Source organism: Anguilla anguilla, chromosome 13, assembly GCF_013347855.1.
Source record: "Anguilla anguilla isolate fAngAng1 chromosome 13, fAngAng1.pri, whole genome shotgun sequence".
In the NCBI taxonomy this organism is placed as follows: Eukaryota; Metazoa; Chordata; class Actinopteri; order Anguilliformes; family Anguillidae; genus Anguilla; species Anguilla anguilla.
In genome coordinates this window covers 11,752,252-11,772,727 of record NC_049213.1, presented here as the reverse complement: position 1 = coordinate 11,772,727, position 20,476 = coordinate 11,752,252, and the positions used below count along the sequence as shown (strand labels likewise).

At 45.6% G+C, this 20,476-nt stretch overlaps 1 protein-coding gene across 1 annotated transcript; it reads left to right on the top strand.

The window, feature by feature from the left end:
* Positions 1 to 248: 248 nt before the first annotated feature.
* dgkab (diacylglycerol kinase, alpha b) lies at positions 249 to 20,225 on the top strand. The gene is made up of 24 exons (XM_035386822.1): positions 249 to 582; positions 2,294 to 2,428; positions 4,316 to 4,392; positions 4,888 to 5,029; positions 5,602 to 5,676; positions 5,940 to 5,989; positions 6,498 to 6,572; positions 7,463 to 7,579; positions 8,498 to 8,615; positions 8,702 to 8,790; positions 9,148 to 9,267; positions 10,999 to 11,094; positions 11,552 to 11,641; positions 12,158 to 12,231; positions 12,927 to 13,001; positions 13,878 to 13,963; positions 14,642 to 14,731; positions 15,352 to 15,512; positions 15,609 to 15,673; positions 15,974 to 16,064; positions 16,665 to 16,839; positions 17,858 to 17,978; positions 18,478 to 18,538; positions 19,419 to 20,225. The coding sequence occupies exons 2-24, from the start codon at positions 2,326 to 2,328 to the stop codon at positions 19,476 to 19,478; spliced, it is 2,211 nt and encodes a 736-aa protein (XP_035242713.1). The 5' UTR covers positions 249 to 582; positions 2,294 to 2,325; the 3' UTR covers positions 19,479 to 20,225.
* The last annotated feature ends 251 nt before the right edge of the window (positions 20,226 to 20,476 follow it).

Below are 20,476 nucleotides of genomic sequence, written 5' to 3'. Positions count from 1 at the left end.
GAAAAGGAGTGTTTGACTTTGCCCTTATTCGTATTTATATTGTATCATAGCATTGATTCATATGTGCAATGCATGCACTTGAAAACAAGTTTTTATATGCAGGTATGAAAAGCATGGTTTAATTTTTCTTTGAAAGGGCTCGATTTCGTGAACAGGTAACATGTGATCAAGACTGTTTAATGATATTTTGGGTTAAACACAATCCTTCCAATATCCAGCCCACTCTCCGGTTACAGGGCGTGGAATGAAGGCGAGCACGAATACCCAGTTGATGTCATCTCCTGCAAAACAGCCAGCTGACGTTTTTTTTTTTTCAAACAAAACAACAGGTTGAAGTCTGCCCAGGTATGAGTCAAAGAGTTCTCGCAGGTACACTGCGGCGGTGGGTCCTTCTTCTGAGAGTTCTTGCGTATAGGCCGTGAGAAAAGCTGACCAAGATTCAATACAGACGCATTAACGATTTAAGAGAGGAGTAAAGTAACAAATACAGCAGAAAGGAGCTGGAAACCAACAGTGGATTCGCTGTGGCAACTGACTGCGGCCTTTCGTTCTTGCAGATTACGCAATAAGGAGGGACATCTTGTAAGTACAGGCTGAATTAATTTCCTGTGGGTCTGAATGGCCTGTCCTCCTTGTTAAACTTTCTCACTTGCGTATCTTTGTGATCCTGTAACGGCGAGTCTTCCCGCTGCCTGTGAGTTCCGGTGGTGCGTGTTCATGTGAACAGTTTGAAAGCAGCTCATTTTCTTGGCAACAGTGTTGTGTGACACACCCAGGACGTCTCATGCTGGATCCATTTGCAAAAACGCTTCAAACTTTTCTGAGTCTTAACAGCTAAATAGAACAACATGTATGCCAATGCCATTAACTTTCTGAAAAGAAAACCGAAAGTTTCATTTCCTTATTTATCAGACATAAATGTGTATAAACGGTCAGGAAAGAAAATGCACTGGACAGTGTCAGATATTAGGTGTTAATGACTGACAAATGACTATATCAGTATTAGCACAAGGCATATTTCCCTTCATCTAAAAATATTAATATTTCACTTGTATGGTTTTGCCAGAATTTAAAATAATCTGCCGTCCATAAATCTAATCTGATTGATTGTATAACCCCAGTAAAACTTTTGTACAGAAAGGAAACAAGCTGCCTTGCCACAGTTCATTATTTCGATATCATAGATATGTTCTCAGTGTAATTAGTCAAGGAAATTCAATATAAGGTAACAGTAAATATATATATATTAGTATATTGAGCTGTAGTTGCCCAGGGTTCTATAATTTGTTGAAATCCATGTTCATTATAAGATGAATCAAATCTTATAATGAATAGATTTTTTAATCAGCTGAGAAATTAAGACATCGAGTTTTCCTTGAAAACTCACTGTAGATGATATAACTATTCCTGCACACATCAGCTGGATGAATCAAATACACAATTGCACATAAGTACTGTTGTTTCCATGACAACATAAATAGGCGGGAATAAATACACTGTACTTCCTGCGTCTGTCACCCTCCGTTTTGCATTTTGCTCCCGTACTGTCCCCAGATCCTGAGGGGTTTCACATGCTTCCTCATAGCACCTGTGACAGGTACACCTGTTTCAGAACCGGGATAAGCCTGTTCCATAGTAATAACATAGGGGAACAGTCTTCATGGTGGTAGCCACCCTGCTCCCTCCCTCCCCAAATATGACTTTGTGTCCACTTTTCATGTTTGGGACAGTAGTCAAATGCCTAGATAGGCCCTCATTGTATCCAGTAATTAGTTCAGCTGAGTTCATCTTTCTCACCTGAACTCCCCTGGGTGTGGCAGCAGTGCTGTGGTAAAACCATTTCATGTCTGTTTTTTTAATTTAATAATAATTCTAATTTTTTTCTCTCCATGTCCTTCTAATGTGTGATCTCTTTGCACTACCTGTTAAAATTTTTTAAAAAGTTTTATGATACTCTGTGTTCTTTATCATATGCTACTTTTTTGTTTAACAAATTGAACATCTGAGTTGAATATCCTATGCTTCTTAAATATTGGTGTCCACAGTTAAGCTTTTGTTGACACATCATTAAATAATATGGAATGAGCTTGATAATAAGGTTAATCTTTAGTAGATGCAGTCGTAATGTTTAGAATTGTGATTTTATGCCTTATAAATGTGTTCATAGTAGTGCTGTTCTGAGTGCCAAATCGTAGACAGAAATGCTGAAGCTAATTTAGCTGGTTTTGGCTAGCTTCTGCACCCTCAGATCCCCGTGGAGCTGAGTGAATTTGGGCTTCTCTGTTTCGTGCAGGCTGGCTCGGCACACCTCTCGCAGGCAGTGTGATGGCAGACGGCCCCGATATGAGCACCATGTTGTCCGACAGCAACCACATGGGGAAGGACCTGAGCCCGGTGGACTTCATTCAGCTGCAGCAGTACATGGACTGTAAGCCCCGCTAGATTCCCCCGCCTTTCTGCCCGAGCCTGCGCCCTCCCTGACAACTGCAAAAAGCTTCTGAAGGGTTAAGCACGGGCATTCGTTTTTTTCTTAAGTTTTTCATTTAAAAAATAAAATAAAATTTACCACAGCAAACCACCGAAATAAAGAACTGAAGAGAAGACAAATGCAGGCTAAACATGTTGCTCGCTGACATCTTGTGAAAGGCGTTGATCCTTTTTTTTTCTGTTTGGTATTATTTACCAGGTGCATAATAGCCTAGTAGTTAATGTGCTGATACTGGTGTCCGGTTTTGTCTTAGCCTGTGTGAAGGTGCTCTGCCTTCTTGTGAAAGACAAATAGTGCCATATTTATCAAGGAATTGCAGGGCTTTCTTATAGACACTAAAAGGACAAATAGCATTTTTCCATATTTACTAAGGTGCCGCACTGGAGATTTGCGCTGGTAAAATGAGAAAATGGGGCATCCCTAAAATTTGTTTGTTTGGGTTAAAACATATGTATTTTAGGGTGTTCTGTTGTTAGACCACAAATATTTGACAGGAGAGAATGGAAATTTTTGCATATGACCTGCTACAGCTGATTTATCATGGCCCCTTACCACAAAGGTAATTGTGTCTGTTTTTTAAACGGAAGTTTCCTCTTGGGTACCTGATGGTGTTAAAGGTTCATCACATAGAGGGGTGGTAATGAACCCTTCACAGAGAGGGAATGTCAGACATGTAATTCACCAGTTGGCCATTCTCAACCGTAGGAAGCTTCAAAGTGCTTGGCCAGCATAGCCTGGAGATAAGACAGGCCAGGAACTGGGGGGTTACTATCTGTGATATGAATGTGTGTGTGTGTGTGTGTGTCAGAGGCGGTGTCCATGCCCCTACCCCCTCCTCTTTTAAACTACATAAAATAGTGAGGAAAGAGGCAGTTTAATTTATTTGGCTGCGTAAACAGAGATAGTCTTTGTCAGTCAGTCTTCAATGTGTCGGTATCTGCGACCGCAGCAGAGCCGCAATACACCAAAGGTCTTTGCACTACAACTATTTCCGTAGATTAATCTGGTCCTGAGTCATTTATTGTTTGACTTGGCTTGGTGTGCGTTTGCAACGTTTATTTAATGGCAGGATCATTTCCCAGTTGCCGTGTGGACAAAAAGCAGTTTACCATCTGACCCTTTCTTCCTCTCCCCCTCGAGCGATTCCTGCGAAATTCCTGGTGTCTGTTTGCTTTTCCTGTTGTCATGGCTTAGTTGGAATTATGGGCTAGTGGAGCACACCCCGTACCTGTACAGCACAGAGGGTTTGGCACTTTTCAGGGTTTCCCACATAAATTACCATAATGGCAACACACTCAGTCCTTACAGACTTTAATTTCTGTGCTCTCTGATTTCTTGTAAATGCACAGAATTTGGGTGCACGCTTGCTTAACCAATACCCTAAGAAGAATACGGGTACAAATTTAGACGGTTTCACATTTATTCCTTATCATCTCCTTGTTCCTTAATTTTCCTGCCCATAATTTAATCTGATATGCTCCCAATACAGTCCTTCCTGACTAGATACTATCACATTCAATGAATGACAACATCTGTAGTTAATAGTCAATATTAAATGAGTGCCAAAATGAATTTAACATTTTCAGTATGAATACTAAAGTGTATTTGTATTATTGTACTCTTGAATGTGATGAGGACAACAGCATACCTTTTCACAACCTGAATTGTGTCTGATTTCTTTCCAGTATTTAAAAAATAGATTTACTATCGAGGCATTTTCCCAACAGAAAACTCCTTATAATAACTCCTTATTGTAAAGTTTATTTGTTTCCATTTTGTCACTCAGCATCTTCCCTCCTTCTTATAACTTCTCTGTTCTCCATGCAGACCATAGCCTGAAAGTGAAGGATGTGATGAAGGAATTAGAAACTGATGGTAAATTGTCCCAGTATAGACAGGGCGAGGTAAGTCCTGAACCCTAACCCTGAACCACTTCCCCTAAACCCTACAGTCTGCCCTAACCCTGAACCACTTCCCCTAAGCCCTACAGTCTGCCCTAACTCTGAAGCACTTCCCCTAAACCCTACAGTCTGCCCTAACCCTGAACCACTTCCCCTAAACCCTACAGTCTGCCCTAACCCTGAACCACTTCCCCTAAACCCTACAGTCTGCCCTAACCCTGAACCACTTCCCCTAAACCCTACAGTCTGCCCTAACCCTGAACCACTTCCCCTAAGCCCTACAGTCTGCCCTAACCCTGAAGCACTTCCCCTAAACCCTACAGTCTGCCCTAACCCTGAAGCACTTCCCCTAAACCCTACACTCAGCCCTAATGCTGAACCAAAGTGTAATGTTATACACAGAATTGTTTGTCATTGTTAAGCTCGCTGTACATCAGTGTGTGTAATGCAGCGGTGTTGTGTGCTCTCACGCTTATTGCTTTGTACCTGTTTGATTAGTCTATCAATCAGGAAGGCTTCCGGCTCTTTCTGAGCACCTACTTAGAGGTGGACGACTTCCCCAACGATCTCTGCGACCGCCTCTTCTGCTACTTCCAAAACTCAGAGCCTGAGGCCGACGTGGCCGACAGTCCGACACCAAGTGAGTCTCCTGGTTCTGCGGTAAGGTCCCAGGTCATTAGTCCTCATGGTCATTACAGAAATCAGCATCCACTTCAGCAGAAATCAGAATCCACTTCCCAAATTACTGTCTGAGTACTGGTGCTGGTTTGCATGGCTTTGTGGGCCAGTGAACTGAGCCTTATAGCATGTGGCACATGCTACTTATCCAACAGGCCTTGCAATAAGAATAGGGACAATTCATACTTAGAAAACTCATTAGTTATTAAGCAAGTGTTCTACTTCAACCTTCTAAGATTCATTTCCGCAATTCATTTTTGTCCCTTGTAGGGGACATGAGTCTCTGATCTTAATATCAAGAACCCATATGTTCTACTATGCTGAGATAATACACTACAATGGACATTCAATAAAAATAAAATAGGTAATAATTTTTAAAAAGATGTATGAACAAAAAATGCTTGAGCAGAGAATGTGACATCCAGTTAAATAAATACATGTGAGTGTGTTGCCCGCTGTCTGTCTCTGGTCCTAACGGGTTTGTCAGTGTGTAGTTGAAGGTGCCTCTATGTTCGGTGTTTCATTCTCTTTCAGAAAGCGTGTTTCTGAAGGACGTGTCCTGCTACTTCTCTCTCTTGGAAGACGGACTGCCTTCCAACAAGCTGGAATGTGAGTCCCGGTGCTCCGCTCGGCCAGTCCCAGCTCTCTTGTGGTCTACTTTGTTTTGCTGGAGGCTGTCAACTCTAGTTTACCTGTTCTTATGCTGTGTGTATGCAGTCTGAAGCCAACCCTGGCCCTGGATGGCTGCAGGGTGTGCTGGTATTATTTTAAATAAAGAAAACCGGTTAGGCGAGTTATCAATGTGTTATCCACTGCTGTAGTCAATGGGTTATGTCAGTCAAACATCTGTGTGTTCTCCCTGTCACTTACAGTTGTTTTCAAACTGTACGACAAAGATGGCAATGGGTTCCTCGACAGCTCGGTAAGTGTGGCGAGTATCCGGCAGTGAAGTAGCCTCAGCTCTGCAGCTTCACACTCAAACGCCATTGGTGGGCAGGCCTTACAGGGTTCTTAGTTTGGTTTGAATGTGTTGTCCCTGGGTTACAAGTTTTTTTTTTTTTAACCAAGATCCAAACTCAGAGCTTGGTGTCGACAGCTTGCATTATTTTTGTCGTTGTTCACTCAATTTCCTTTGGTTTGAGGGTGTGCCAGACTTGTAATGCTGTGCAAGTCATTCCAAAGAGCCGTGCTTTATTGCTTATGAAGTTTAAGGGCTAAAGGGTTTTGCGGTTAGATTTGATTGGAGCGTAAGTGCGTTGCTATGGGTTTGGGTACACTTAAACTCTGCGCTACTTTGTGCTTTGTAAACCCACATAAATCAGCCTTTCAGCATAATGCCCGACCCAGAGCTATTAACAAAACCCTCCTTGTACAAAGCCGTTGAGAGCTTGGAAGGTCTCACCTGCCAGCCAGTGGTTTTGTTTTGTCAGGAAGTGGACCGCATTATCGCCCAGATGATGAGAGCTGCAGACTACCTGGGGTGGGACGTGACCGAGCTCAGACCGGTGAGGGGCACGATAGCGCCCTTCCTGCACCACACGCTGTCTAATTTCACTCTTCACCCTAAAGAGGCTCAGTAAAACTGTCTCATTTCTGGATTCCAACAAACTCTGTCTCTCCTGTGCTGGTTTTTTTTGTAGATGGATAGATAAACTTCAAATACATATCATAATTGTGCTTTTCAGGGTGTTCTTCAGTGCTTGTAGTTTTGAGCAGTTTGTATTTTATTACTGAAGCAGATCATGTTTATTACTATAGCAGTTCAGGTTTATTATTGAAGCAGTTCATGTAAAAAGCACCCTTTTCAAGCTCCCAGTGGCTGTCTTCTTTGACTGCCTGTAACTTCTCAAATGTGTTGTTATAACCACTCCAGCACACTTTTGCCCTCCCACACCAAGCATATATAAATAAAACATTGTTAAAAATATTTTGCTCTTATAAAATACATGGAGAAGGCATATATTAGAAATACATAACAAAGAAAACCTCATACTCAAGAGGACATAAAATTTGTGCCATTTCATGATCCAAAAAGGAAATATATGTTAAATGTGAGAAAATATTTGGCAATTATTTATACAGACCAATAAATTATATGTTTTCAGGATGTTTCTGGATGCTCTTGTGTGGAGAGGGGTTGGTGTGTTTTATTGTACCTCAGCAAGGCTAAAATTCCTGCATAGTATGCCTTTAAAGATGTATTTTCCATTCTATGAAATTAAATGTAAATGTATTTTTTTTTAACAAAATATATAATTTGATATATTGGAAATATAATTATTCTGGTATGGCCTAAACTGACCGGTAAACACTGCGTGAGGAGTGGGGTGTGACGTGAGAGTGGGTGGGGCCAGCAGAGAGGAAAGGGCTGTGACTCTGTGATGTCATTGGTCAGGTTCTCCAGGAAATGATGACTGCCATTGATGCGGACAGCAGCGGTACGGTGTCCCTGCAGGAGTGGGTGGAGGGCGGCATGAACAACGTGCCCCTGCTGGTGCTGCTGGGACTGGCGGTGAGGACCCCGGGCCCGTATTCCTCCACCTCAGCCTCCATTTTTGTTGCTGTGTAGAAACTCTAAAAATGCCACGCTGCCATGAACAACTGCATGGGAATCTACTCTGTATTTGTCAGGCAATGCAGCAACATACAATATTTTTACTCAAAACACTGACAGTGCACTGTGGTCAATCACAGGGCACATTTGTGGCTGTAACTTGTGAAGATGTTGCCCCCTTAGGGTTGTTGGTTGGTGCATCCCACTAATTCACCGACTATAAGCGTAATGTAGTGTAGCGTAGCATAGTATAGGCACTGAATTCTGCCCCAGTTAGTGCTGATTGAGCCTGGCTGCTCCAGGGGGGTGGGACAAAATTGACTGTAGTGTCACCCAGGTAGTTGTCGGGCCACTCCAGATATGTGGCCTTGTGGGTAAATGTGGTTCAGAATCTAATTAAATGGCACTGTGGTTTAGCTGGACTGCAGAGTGATAAAGGGCTCCTAAATGTGACATTCACGTATGGGGAAAAAGAAAGAACAAGTCGGAAACAGCATGCCCCGCCCCTTTTCCAGTAGTCCTCACTCATATTATGGTCACAGCTGATGATTGACGTCTCATGTGCCAAATTAAAGGGCAGCGAGAAATTTCAAGTGATGAATTCCACCTTGATGAATGGCACAGCAGAAGCCAGGGATCTACTCATGAGGTTTGACTGCAGCCTTCATCAATAAGCTATCACCTCGATAAAATGGATCCATATATACATGACTTTCATAAAGACTTTACAAGAATTTGTTCTGCTTCCCCAGCAGAACTGTCAAATTGCATAGTGTGGCCGTTTGGAGGTTTTTTTTAGTCTGTTCAGGAAAAGTTTTGACGTTTCTCCTTCTCACCCTCCCTCCTTTGCTTCTTCTTCATCGCTTCATTTCTCAGATGATCCAGAAGGATGGACAGCATTTGTGGAGGATGAAGAATTTCAAGAAGCCTGCTTACTGCAACGTGTGTCAGAACATGCTCCTGGGACTGCGCAAACAGGGCTTACACTGCAAATGTAAGCACCACCTCCATCCACAAGGAGTCTCCCTTCATATGTCTGTATGCACACTCTTCTTACTTTATTTCCATCATTTTTCCTAGGCTGCAAATACACTGTCCATGGACGCTGTGCCAACAAGAATCCCGCCCCTTGCGCTCACACCTTTGTCAAGTCCAAAGAAGAAACAGGGGTGAGACTGTATAGCTGAAACACCGGCTGTGTTCAATAACCAATTCTTTAATGCTTTCCTAATCGTATTCTTTAGCTCTCATTGCTACAACCTCCGCTATCGATTCTGGAAAGCGCAGACAAGCGTGCGCTCTCTTCCAAAGCATTGTGATGTCAGCTTCTTATCAAACTGCAGTCTACAAGTTTGGCTCCACCAGCGGGGGCGCTAGAGAGCAGTAGAGCGCTGTAATGCAAGGCGCCTGAATACCCTCCCTCCTTTGCCGGTGTTAGCGCCATGTAAATGTCACTTTGCGGGGCTGTCCAGATTTGATTCGTCCATCCATCTGTCTGTCTGCCTTATCCCCTCCCCCCGCCTCAGGTCGCTTTTCACGATTGGGTCTCTGGGGGCTGCAACAGCGGCAAGTGTGCCAGCTGCCAGAAGAAAATCAAGAGCTACAGGAGTCTGACGGGCAAACACTGCGTGTGGTGCCATGTCAAGGTGAAGGCTCGTTTACTCCCATCCATTGGGCAGAACCCCAAATCACTAGTGGGCCAACAGGGCTTTTATCGCTGTGATTATTAATTGGCTTAGAGCATTCTAGAATGTTCATATGCATGGGCTGAAGGAATCCTTTGCTCCAAGCTAAGCTTCTTTCAAAAGTTGGATTGAGCGACCTTAAACCATAGTAAAACTAACACCACCTTTTTGGTGAGAACTCCTGATTTGCGAATATTCAAATCTGCTGGCCATCCCTGGGTTAAATGAAGCTATAAAGCCTGGGATAAAGTGAGACAAAGAAAGCTAGTTTGAGATATGCTGGATGCTAGCCCAGTGCTAAAGATAGCTTGAGGTTAAGGATAGCCCAGGGCTATGACAGTTAAGTCTAAAAATCGAAAAAGAAAATAATGTATGAATATCTCTGCTGTCCCTATTCAGTAGTTACAGTCTTAGAAATACAGCTCAGAAAAACCACAAATGCCTGTGGCTGTCTTGAACTATGCTTTCTGGTTGTGTGACATTCATTTGTTTTAACCCTTTATGGTGTAAATGCCAGTTTATAGTTAGGCAATGTGTGATCGAACCAACATTCCACCAACATTACATTATCGCTCAACATTGGTATTGAACGCTGTTGCTCATGAAATATATAAACACGTAACCAACTAAGAACATGTCACTAAATTGGAGTCATTAATGGAATCTTTGCAGTCCACCCGGTCGGCAGCAGACAGGCACAGAAACATTGTAACTGTGTTTATCAAACTCTCAACAATTTGTGGTCTTCCATTTTATTATAAGGTTAGGCTAGTTGATGACTTTACACTTCGCTAAAGATAATTACAGGAGATGATCACATTCTATAGTAATATTGTCATGACAAGAGAGCTAGCGATGGGGTCAAAGTTCAGTACAATTTAAGTCTCAGCGATGTGGGCGCAATGATGATAGCGACGATGACAAATCGTCCATCGCTCTAGTATAAACTAAATGTCTGTCAAACGTGGTAATCACCAGTGGCAACGATCATACTTTGCCTAATAGTAAACCTGCATTTAGGTCACAAATATGTGCTTGCAATCTTCTTAAGTGAACATTCTAATGCTGATGTAACAATCATCACTGGTAATTGAAAACAATGGAGTGCTAGAACTCCTCCCACCCGCCCAAAGGGATCACAGAGCTTCTCCACCCTAGCTCCCCAGTGGTGGAACGAACTCCCCGTCCCTCTCCGAACCTCCCCCTCACTATCCATCTTCCGCCGTGGCCTGAAGACTCATCTCTTCAGACTATACCTAGAATAACCACCACCACGCTGTGTATATATATATTTAAAAAAAAAAAAAAAAAACCCTTTCTCCTGTCACTTGTTACATGTTGCCCCATCCCTGCACTTCTTGGTAAATTGTATTTGTCCTAATACTCTAGCTTATTCTTCTGCCTAGTTTGGCTTTGCAGATGTTAGACCAGGATAGTGTTCTTTGTTCTCGGCTAGAAATAGCTTTACAAAATAAGTAATTGTACCTTACTGAACCCGTGTTCAGCAGTTGTCTACGATCATGAAAATGCACTTTTTGTACGTCGCTTTGGATAAAAGCGTCTGCTAAATGAATGTAATGTAATGTAATGTAGAACACTGGCTTAGAATTTTGAAAGAACATTCCAGAAAGCCTACTCTTCAAAGGGTTGATGGAATGCCCTGTGCCTTGACACATCTCTGCCTCCTTTCAGGTTCATGACAAGTGCGTGTCCCTGTTGCCCACTGAGTGTGACTGCGGGTGTAACCGGGACCACATCTTGCCCCCCTGGGCCATCTACCCCATAAAGGTGCTTCTTACTGTGAGGTTACCTAGCAGCATGTTTGAGGTTACACTGGGGCAGAAACCCTTCATTACACAGAGTATTGTGATATCGCAGCTCGATGTTCAGAGCCACGCAACAACACTTTTGGAAGATTATTGAGGGGCTCTTTTGGTTGTGGGTGGGGGTGGGGGTAGTGGAGACTGGGTTTTTATTCATGAGAGCAGCGCATAAAAGTGTAAGAAATAAATATGAAACATGAGTAAGTGTGTTCTTAGTTTCTGTGCATATTATTGATTTTCTGTTTTTGGCATTTAACAAATATCAGTGGTTGTTGTCTTGTTTTATAAGGAAGTGGAGCACTTTTTCCAGAACTTATAGCGTAGTCCTTAGGTTTTGTCTGCTCCATAATGTTTGTGTTCTCTGTTCTGCTCTCTCTGGCTGGTCCTGTCTGCCCCGTCTCTGTCCTCTAATGATCCCAAAGGAGGATCCCATGGCTGTGAAAGCTCACTGTCCCGGTGTCTCAGAAAGCAAGGACGTGCACAACTACACTGCTGATGGCCAGCTCCTGCAGGTAAGAGCACACACAATGCGTACACATGCGCACACACACCTACATGCACAAGCAAACGCGCACTCACGCACACACATGCCCACACACACACACACACGCACGGACATATGCACACTCACAAACACACACACACACACACGCGCACACATACACACACATGGTAAATGGACTGCATTTATATAGCGCTTTTATCCAAAGCGCTTTAAAATTGATGCCTCTCATTCACCCATTCACACACACACTCACACACCAATGGTGAAAGGCTGCCATGCAAGGTACCAGTCAACTCATTGGGAGCAATTAGGGGTTAGGTGTCTTGCTCAGGGACACTTCGACTCGCCCAGGGCGGGGGATTGAACCGGCAACCCTCCGACTGCCAGACAACCGCTCTTACCTCCTGAGCTATGTCGCCCCACATACACACACATACACATGTGCACACACACGCTGACGCAAAATGTGTGAGGCATACTTTTTTCTGTCGGTTCTGGTAACAGTTATTTCCCGTCCCTGCAGATCAGCCCAATTCCAGACACACACCCCCTCCTGGTGTTCGTTAACCCCAAGAGTGGGGGCAAACAAGGCAAGAGGTGAGTGACAGGTCTGTGGGTGGAGCTGGCTGGGGTAGGTGGGGTTTGCTGTTGTCATGGGGCAGGACTAGGGGCAGTTAGGAGAAGGAGCCAGTGTCAACCAGAAGGGGAGGGGCAGGGGTGGGGTTAGGTCAGTCATGGAGCATCTCAATGGGGCTACTGAGTACCTTATCCTACTCAGACACTGTTCCACTGTGTGGATGGGCCCCACTCTCTGGTACTGTATTCAGACTGTGCCGATTGGCTGACAGCCCTACAGGCCCATTTTCCATAGGGTCACTCAAAGAGGGAGGGTTTTTAGTCTGCTGGTTTGCCGTATGTCCACCGGCGCCCCCTTCTGGTTCATCGGACACCTGCAGTCTGTCTGCACAAGCTGCACACAAAGGGTCTGAATGTACGTTGTCTTCGTACAGACATCAAAGGTTTCATCTGTCCCTCTTCATTCAGTGCCTCTGGTTTAACATTGCAGCCAGTTTTGTAATTCTCTTCACTGACATACAGCTCAGTTTCACACATCAATAATGGCAATAGGCTTCTTTCTGAAATCCACCGCTAGTTCTTTCGCCTCACTCACATTAAGCTGTAGGATGTTCAAGTCCTGGTGCCAGAACTGTATTTCCTGTGTTAATGAGTCAGTAGCTGGTCCTCCCGTCTATTGCTCTGCGTTTGACAACATGTTGGGCTCTGCCTTCCAGGGTTCTGCGCAAATTCCAGTACCTGCTGAACCCTCGACAGGTGTACAATCTCTCCAATGGAGGGCCTGGGCCTGGGTAAGGATTGCTCTTCTAGTGTGAAACCACACTGCAGGGGCTAATATGGAAGTACTCATCCTGATCTCAGCCAGTCATTACAGCATTAGCCTGCCCAGATAAGCACAGTCTTTAATATCAGGCATTTCTGATTAATATCGATCAGATACATTTCTGTATCGATCGATTCGGTATAGTCTTACACAGTGTGCATTGGCCTGCACCCGATCATAATTCCCGGTACTCTTTTAACACCCTGACTCTGTGCTGTTACTAGTTTATGGCCTGAGGTTGAAAATCCAGGTTCAGAAAGTAAAAGTCCTCCCCAGTATTTTGTTCCAGTCACCTGGATCTGCTAATTAGCGCATTTCTTCAGCCAGGAGGTGGGGCTAATTAGTGAAATCAGCTGGCTGGGTGGGTGGGAGAAACACATGGCAGGACTTTTACCTTCTGAGACCGAGACATTCCACCTCTGATTATTGCCCATTTTTTACCCAAATTCAAATTTTGTCTGCTGTAAAGTACTTACAATTTCTGTGTAAGCAGTCTCCCCCTGGTGGTGGCTATAGAAAATGCTATGCTGGTCATTCATTTATGTGGGCTGGATTTGGGCATACTGGAGTGTCATATTATATTATTCCCTGTTATAAGAGAATACTCATGGAACCAATAGTGAATTCTCATTGAGGGACACGTTATGGAAGAAAATAATGTATGGGCCTGTGTAACTTTTTGGAGTGTTGGAACTCCCCTTTAATGTAAGAGCCGTATTAATCTCTGTGTGATCGTTGTGCGTGTGTGTGTGTGTGTGCGTGTGTGTGCATGTGCGTGTGTGTGTGTGTGCGTGTGTGTGTGCGTGTGTGTGCATGTGTGTGTGTCTGTGTGTGTGCATGTCAGACTGAAATTCTTCAAGAACCTACAGCAATACAGGATCTTGGTGTGTGGAGGGGACGGCACTGTTGGTTGGATTCTGGATGCCATAGGTGAGAGACTCCCCCCCCCTCCTGTGAAATCCAGTGATGTTCGTGTAATCCCCTGTTACTCAAATCACGGCCCTCAGGGTCCAAGAACTGCTGGTTTTCCACCCTCCCTTTACCTGGAAGTCAGGTGTGAAGACAGTCTGGCCAATCAAATAGCGCTAACTGAACAATTAGTTAATTACCTGGGGGGAAAGAAAACCAGGGCCAGATTTGGATTTGAGTATTTATTGTGTAAACCGTTCTTGTAATCTATGTGTCTACATGACTTGATAAACAGCCCATTCAACCAATCGTGGCCCATCATCTGTATCTAGGGTCCGCCTTTGGTATTTTGGTAACAACTACCCCTCCCTCCATTATTACTGTGTGAGACCTGCCTGTGTGTCCCTAACCCAACCACCCCTCCCTCCATTATTACTGTATGAGACCTGCCTGTGTGTCCCTAACCCAACCACCCCTCCCTCCATTATTACTGTATGAGACCTGCCTGTGTGTCCCTGACCCTACTACCCCTCCCTCCATTATTACTGTGTGAGACCTGCCTGTGTGTCCCTAACCCAACCACCCCTCCCTCCATTATTACTGTATGAGACCTGCCTGTGTGTCCCTAACCCAACCACCCCTCCCTCCATTATTACTGTGTGAGACCTGCCTGTGTCCCCTGTACTCCCTTCTCCCCAGACAAGGCGAAGCTGCGGGTGTCCCCCCCAGTGGCCGTGCTGCCCCTGGGCACCGGGAACGACCTGGCGCGGTCCCTGGGGTGGGGGGGAGGTGAGCCCCTGTTTCCTCTCTGCTTCCCCCTCACATTCAGCTTCACAAACTGCTCAGATATGAATAATGTCCATTATAGAATTTATTTAGAAACAAGAGACCAGTTACTGCTCCTGGGTTTGTTTTATTCAAACACTACACATAATAATATACATATGCTAGGGGAATGATTGAAGAAACATATTGCTTAAAGTACACTGTCAAATTTACCTTTCAAAAACTGGAAAGAAAACAGAAATGAAAACTATAGGTCATATCAGCACAGTTGAAATGAACAAGAAAAAACCCACTCATTTATTTACCAGCCTTATAATCTTCATCATGCCACTCATCATCAGTAAGTCAGTGACTAGCCCCTGGTATGGCTTTACCACAAAATACATGCATAAGTACAAAACAGAATTACGTTTCAGTTTTAGTAGGAGTACGTCACAAAGTTAATGTAGGTACATTCTGGAGAAACATACCATTAATTAAGTTTGTGTTTTAAAACAGCATTTTTAATGTGTTTCTTTTGGTGTGTGTGTGTGTGCATGTGCGTATATGTGAATGTGCGCATGTGTGTGCGCCCATGGCTACATGCACGCCTTTGCTTACGTGCGTCTGACCTCCTCCTGTAGGCTACGAAGGAGCGGATCTGTCTCAGATCCTGAAGGAGATCGAGAGCAGCTTGCCGGTTCTGATGGATCGCTGGAGCGTGCAGGTGATCCCCGAGGACAGCCAGGTGATCGGGGATCCCGTTCCCTATGACATCATCAACAACTACTTCACCATCGGAGTGGTGAGTTCATACCTTCGAAGCCTGAGGTGAACCTGGAACCATGTGAGAAGCAGACTGGCTGTGAGCTTGAGGCTGTCGAACTTTGACCTCCTGCAGGATGCCTCGATTGCCCACAGATTTCACACCATGAGAGAAAAGCACCCGCAGAAGTTCAATAGCAGGTAAACGCATCGTTCATTCAGGATTTTCTGTCGCGTTTTAAAGCCTCTGTTTGTCACATGGTCAAACATCCTCCTGAGACCCAGCAGAAAATCAAAATAAAAATACACAAACACAGATACACATACACACACGCACACAGTCACACACACGCACGCACACACACACACACACACATGCACACACACCGCACACAGTCACACACATGCGCGCGCACACACTCACGCAGATGCGCATGCACGCACGCACACACGCACACACACGTGTGTTAGAATACGCCGTAACTCAAGGGAATGTTCCAGAATGAAGAACAAGCTGTGGTACTTTGAGCTGGCCACCTCTGAGACCCTCTCTGCCTCCTGCAAGAAGCTGAAGGAGAGCGTCAGCATCGAGGTGAGAACCCAGGCCCACTGACAGTCAGGTCTGTAGAGTGGGTGAGAACCCGGGCCCACTGACAGTCAGGTCTGTAGAGCGGGGTGAGAACCCAGGCCCACTGACAGTCAGGTCTGTAGAGCGGGGTGAGAACCCAGGCCCACTGACAGTCAGGTCAGTAGAGCGGGGTGAAAACCCAGGCCCACTGACAGTCAGGTCTGTAGAGCGGGGTGAGAACCCAGGCCCACTGACAGTCAGGTCTGTAGAGCGGGTGAGAACCCGGGCCCACTGACAGTCAGGTCTGTAGAGTGTGATCTTTCAGGGCCTGATTTACTAAGCACAAGCTCAACCAATAACACCACCAATGATTGGTGCAGAACAAACAACATGACCAGTTATTGGTCATGTTATTGGTTTTGCATGTGCTAAAAGCCTTTGTCAATCAGGCCTTTAGTGTTTATGTTGGGTGAGGTGCGATCATTCTCATTTCACGTGAGCAGTACGACCAGATGACGCCCCATTTTCAAAATGTGCTGTTTTATGCGAGCATGCTTGTTGGTTTGAGTCCCCTGCTGGGATTTTAAAGGGCTGATAGTGTGTGTGGTTCTGCCTTCGGCCCAGTGCTGTGGGAAGCCGCTGGACCTGAGCAACCTCTCCCTGGAAACCATCGCCGTGCTCAACATTCACAACATCTACGGCGGCTCCAAACTGTGGGGCAAGAGGTCCCAGGGCAAGGCGGGGCAGAAGCTGCCAGAGCTCGTCACCGACCCCAGCATTCTGAAAGAGAGCTTCCAAAGTAAGCGCCAGGGCTGAACGTATGTGTGCGTGTGTGCGTGTGTGCGTGTGTGTGTGCGTGTGTGTTTGTGTGCGTGTGTGTGTTTGTGTGTATGTGTGTGTGCATGGGGAGGGGGGAGCTTCTGGGTGGCACACCCACATTTTTATTTTTTATTTTTGCATTTTATGGATTTGGCAGATGCTCTTATCCAGAGCAAGTTACTGTACACAACTTACATTCTTTACCCACAATCCATTAATACAGCTGGGTATTCACTGAAGCGGTTCAGGTTAAATACCTCACTCACTCACTCAAGGGAATCGGACCCTCACCCACAGAGGCACGAGCACTAGTTCCCTGCACTGCACTGCCACCAGTGACGTGATGTACTGTCGCGTGTGATGCAGTGACGTGATGTGATGTCACGCGTGATGCAGTGATGTGCCCTGCCATCCAGAATGTACTCCCTGACCGTGTCAATGCTGACTGTAACAGTGAGCCTCACTGATGAGATGTGATTGGCCACAGCGTTGCCCAGGGCGTGCTTCTGTCCGCAGGGAATTCCCTCAGGTGCTATAGCGGCACCCTGTGTTCTACTTGTCCCAATGTGCCAGCTGGCTGTGCACGTTTCAGATCGTGCACGTGTCTGAGCGCACACTTTTAAGAATGTGCACGTTTCAGAGCGCACGTGTTTCCGAGTGTGCACGTGTCAGAGTGGCCATCCTTAGCTGACAGAAGGTGGAACTGGGGTTCACTTACAATTCAACATTTAAATTAGGGAACGGTTAATGAAACATGAAATTGCTTGTATAAAGATGTGCGTTTGTGTGCGTGCACATGCGTGAACCTGAGCCTATGTTTGTGTGTGCCTGTGTAAGGGCTTGTATGTGCCTACATATTTGTGTTTGCCTGGATGTGTGTGTGTGTGGGTGTGGATGTGCGTGTGTGTGTATATGTGTGTGTGTGGGTGTGTCATTGTGTGCTTGTGTATAATCTGGGTGTACCATAGCTTGTGTGGTGTGTTCTGCCCCTCCCACAGACCTGAGTGACAAACGGTTGGAGGTGGTGGGGCTGGAGGGGGCGATGGAGATGGGACAGATCTACACTGGACTGAAGAGCGCCGCACAGAAATTGGCCATAACCTCACAGATCACAATCAGGTAGAGGAGAGCGACCCTCTAAACACAGCACACACACACACACACGTACAGGCATGAAGGCCACACTCCGCACGCTTCTGCAGTTCCCTTCCTGGCCCACGGCCTCATATCTCCTAATGCGTCGGCCCCCTCTTATTCACTCCCTGTCATCCTGAGTTCGCTAATTACAGACGAGCGTGAAATTAGATTTTAAGGCCGAATTAGCGGAGCGCATCTTCGCAGCGAGTCGCGCAAATTACACGCTGCCTCGAGCTGCTCCGGGGACGCTCTGTCAGGACGGGGGGGGGGGCGGGCGACTCCTCCGCAACTCCCCAACTCTCAGGAACCCACCGCATCGCAGCCGACCACAGCGGTTACCTCAGAAGCTGACTGTGAGTGGCGTCGGAGGAGAGGCGAGGTGCAGACAATGTGTTTGTAAAACTCCTTTGCTGCTTTGCTCTTTCCCTCCCTCCCTCCCTCCCTCCATCTCGCTCTCCCCCTCCGTCTCCCCCTCTCTCAGGACGAATAAAGCACTGCCCATGCAGATCGATGGAGAGCCCTGGATGCAGCCCCCCTGCACCGTGAGTGTTGGCCTCAGCCATTACTCTGCGCCGCACCTACACCCATGCACACAGGCAGGCCTGGGATTACATCGCATCACATTAATGCCCCCGTGCATTGTTCACCAATGAAAAGGGAATGCCACCCGCTGGCTGGTCGGGGAAAACCGTCAGCCGGGTCTGGGCCTGTTGGCCTGTTGTAAATCAGGGGAACGTGCTCGCGTCCTGTGGTGTTCTCCGTGGCTCTGGATAAGAGCGCACGCTAAATGACTGTGATGCGATGCTGTTCCCCGCGCTGGTTCCCCGCAGGCTGAGGACGAGGGCCGCCGGCTGGGGGACCCCAGTGCGGCGCGTTTTGGGGCGATGCGCTCGCTCGAGGGCGGCGATGCGCCCTTAAGCCTAGTTCAGACCAAAGTTTTGCGATGCAACAAAACCGTTTAGAGTGTTCCTGAGAGGAGTTGCAGCGGTGTGAACCGCTCGTCTCAGAGCGTCTGATGCCGGCGCTCGCCATTGCAGCCGATTCAAGTTGTCTGATCGCAGTTGGCCAGTTTTAGAATGTTGCAAGGAATCGCCAGTTGCACCTGTTCGTGTAGCGAATCTTTGGTCTGAACTGGGCATTAGACCCAAGTCACATGACAAAATCCAGGGCCAGCTGGCTGTGGCTAGCAGTCCCTCTGGATGAGAAATGCAATGCCATGAAATGCATGCGCTATTTTTTAGTACTGGCTGCACTGTTCTAAGTAGACACGGGCAGTGATTAAACCAGGTTAAGGAATGTAAACCCAATGTCCCACTTCCCTCATTCATTAATACAGTATTAATTATTCTAAATTGATTAGTTTTGTCTTTGTCATTTCACCAATGACGGTGTTTCTCGAATTGCCTTGTATTGCCCCTCCAGATACATATCACACACAGGAACCAAGCTGTTATGCTCGCAGCCCCCCAGACAAGATCCTAGCCTCGTCAGCCACGAGTAAACTCTGCCCCACATCGGAGACCCAAAGATTGACCAAGACTGAAGTACGCGAATGTGAGAGAAGCTGTTCATCAACCAAACTTTTTCAATGGGGGGGGGGGGGGGGGGGGGGGGGTAGGGGGGCATTCTGGGAGATGTTGGCAGTCATGATAAAACAAGTGTTAAGTAGTGGATGAGAGAATCTCGTATTTACTTTGCAAAGTTGCAGTTGTGGGATAAACTGAGTACTGTAGGTACAGCCATTTCTGACGGCACTTCAGAGCCTTGTAACCCTCAGTGTTGGAGATTTGCGCGTGTGCTGGCGTGTTCCGTTTTGCAGTCTGAATAGACTTTAAGGCTAATGAAAAGCCCTGTTTTGTCAGCATTTGCTTCAGTTTCAAAGCTGAAGCTGATTGCAGACTTTTATTTGTGCTTCTGCTAGACTCGGCCTGTTCTAAGGGAGGGGATGTTCAATGCTTCTACAAAAATCTATTATTTCAGCTTTCACACTGTGTTATGATCTCCAAATGCTTTGCAGATATATTTGTCGATACGCTTTTTCAAATAATCACTAATATAGTCATTTCTGTATTAAGTATTCAGGGTTTTTTTTATTCGTGAAAGGACTGTGGTTACTTGAGTTAGCACCCAAGAGCAACATATGCTTTAAAGTCATGTTAACACATTTTCAAAACTGTATGTTCCTGAGTGTTTTTCTAAATAAAATATGGTGAATCCTTCACTGAAACATTTTTGTCCAATTTTTTAACTTGATTATTTTTGTCATAGATCTGTGTACATGCTTTTTTTAAAGTGTATTTTCTTGCTTTTAAACATGAACTTTAAAAGCAAAATACCCTTACACCAGCCATTGTAAAGTCTGCAGGTCGTAAAACCTCTCTAAGTATATAAAATATCCTTCCCCATATACAACATGCATTATAATAATATCAATATAATAAAAACACCAAAAAATGAACTATACATTCAAAGGCAAGCCA

Excerpts from the sequence above, each read along its gene's own strand:
- dgkab (XM_035386822.1), top strand. The coding sequence starts at position 2,326 with ATGGCAGACGGCCCCGATATGAGCACCATGTTGTCCGACAGCAACCAC. Across the intron at positions 13,002-13,877 it reads AATGGAGGGCCTGGGCCTGG|ACTGAAATTCTTCAAGAACC; the intron begins GTAAGGATTGCT and ends TGTGCATGTCAG. Across the intron at positions 15,513-15,608 it reads ACTACTTCACCATCGGAGTG|GATGCCTCGATTGCCCACAG; the intron begins GTGAGTTCATAC and ends GACCTCCTGCAG.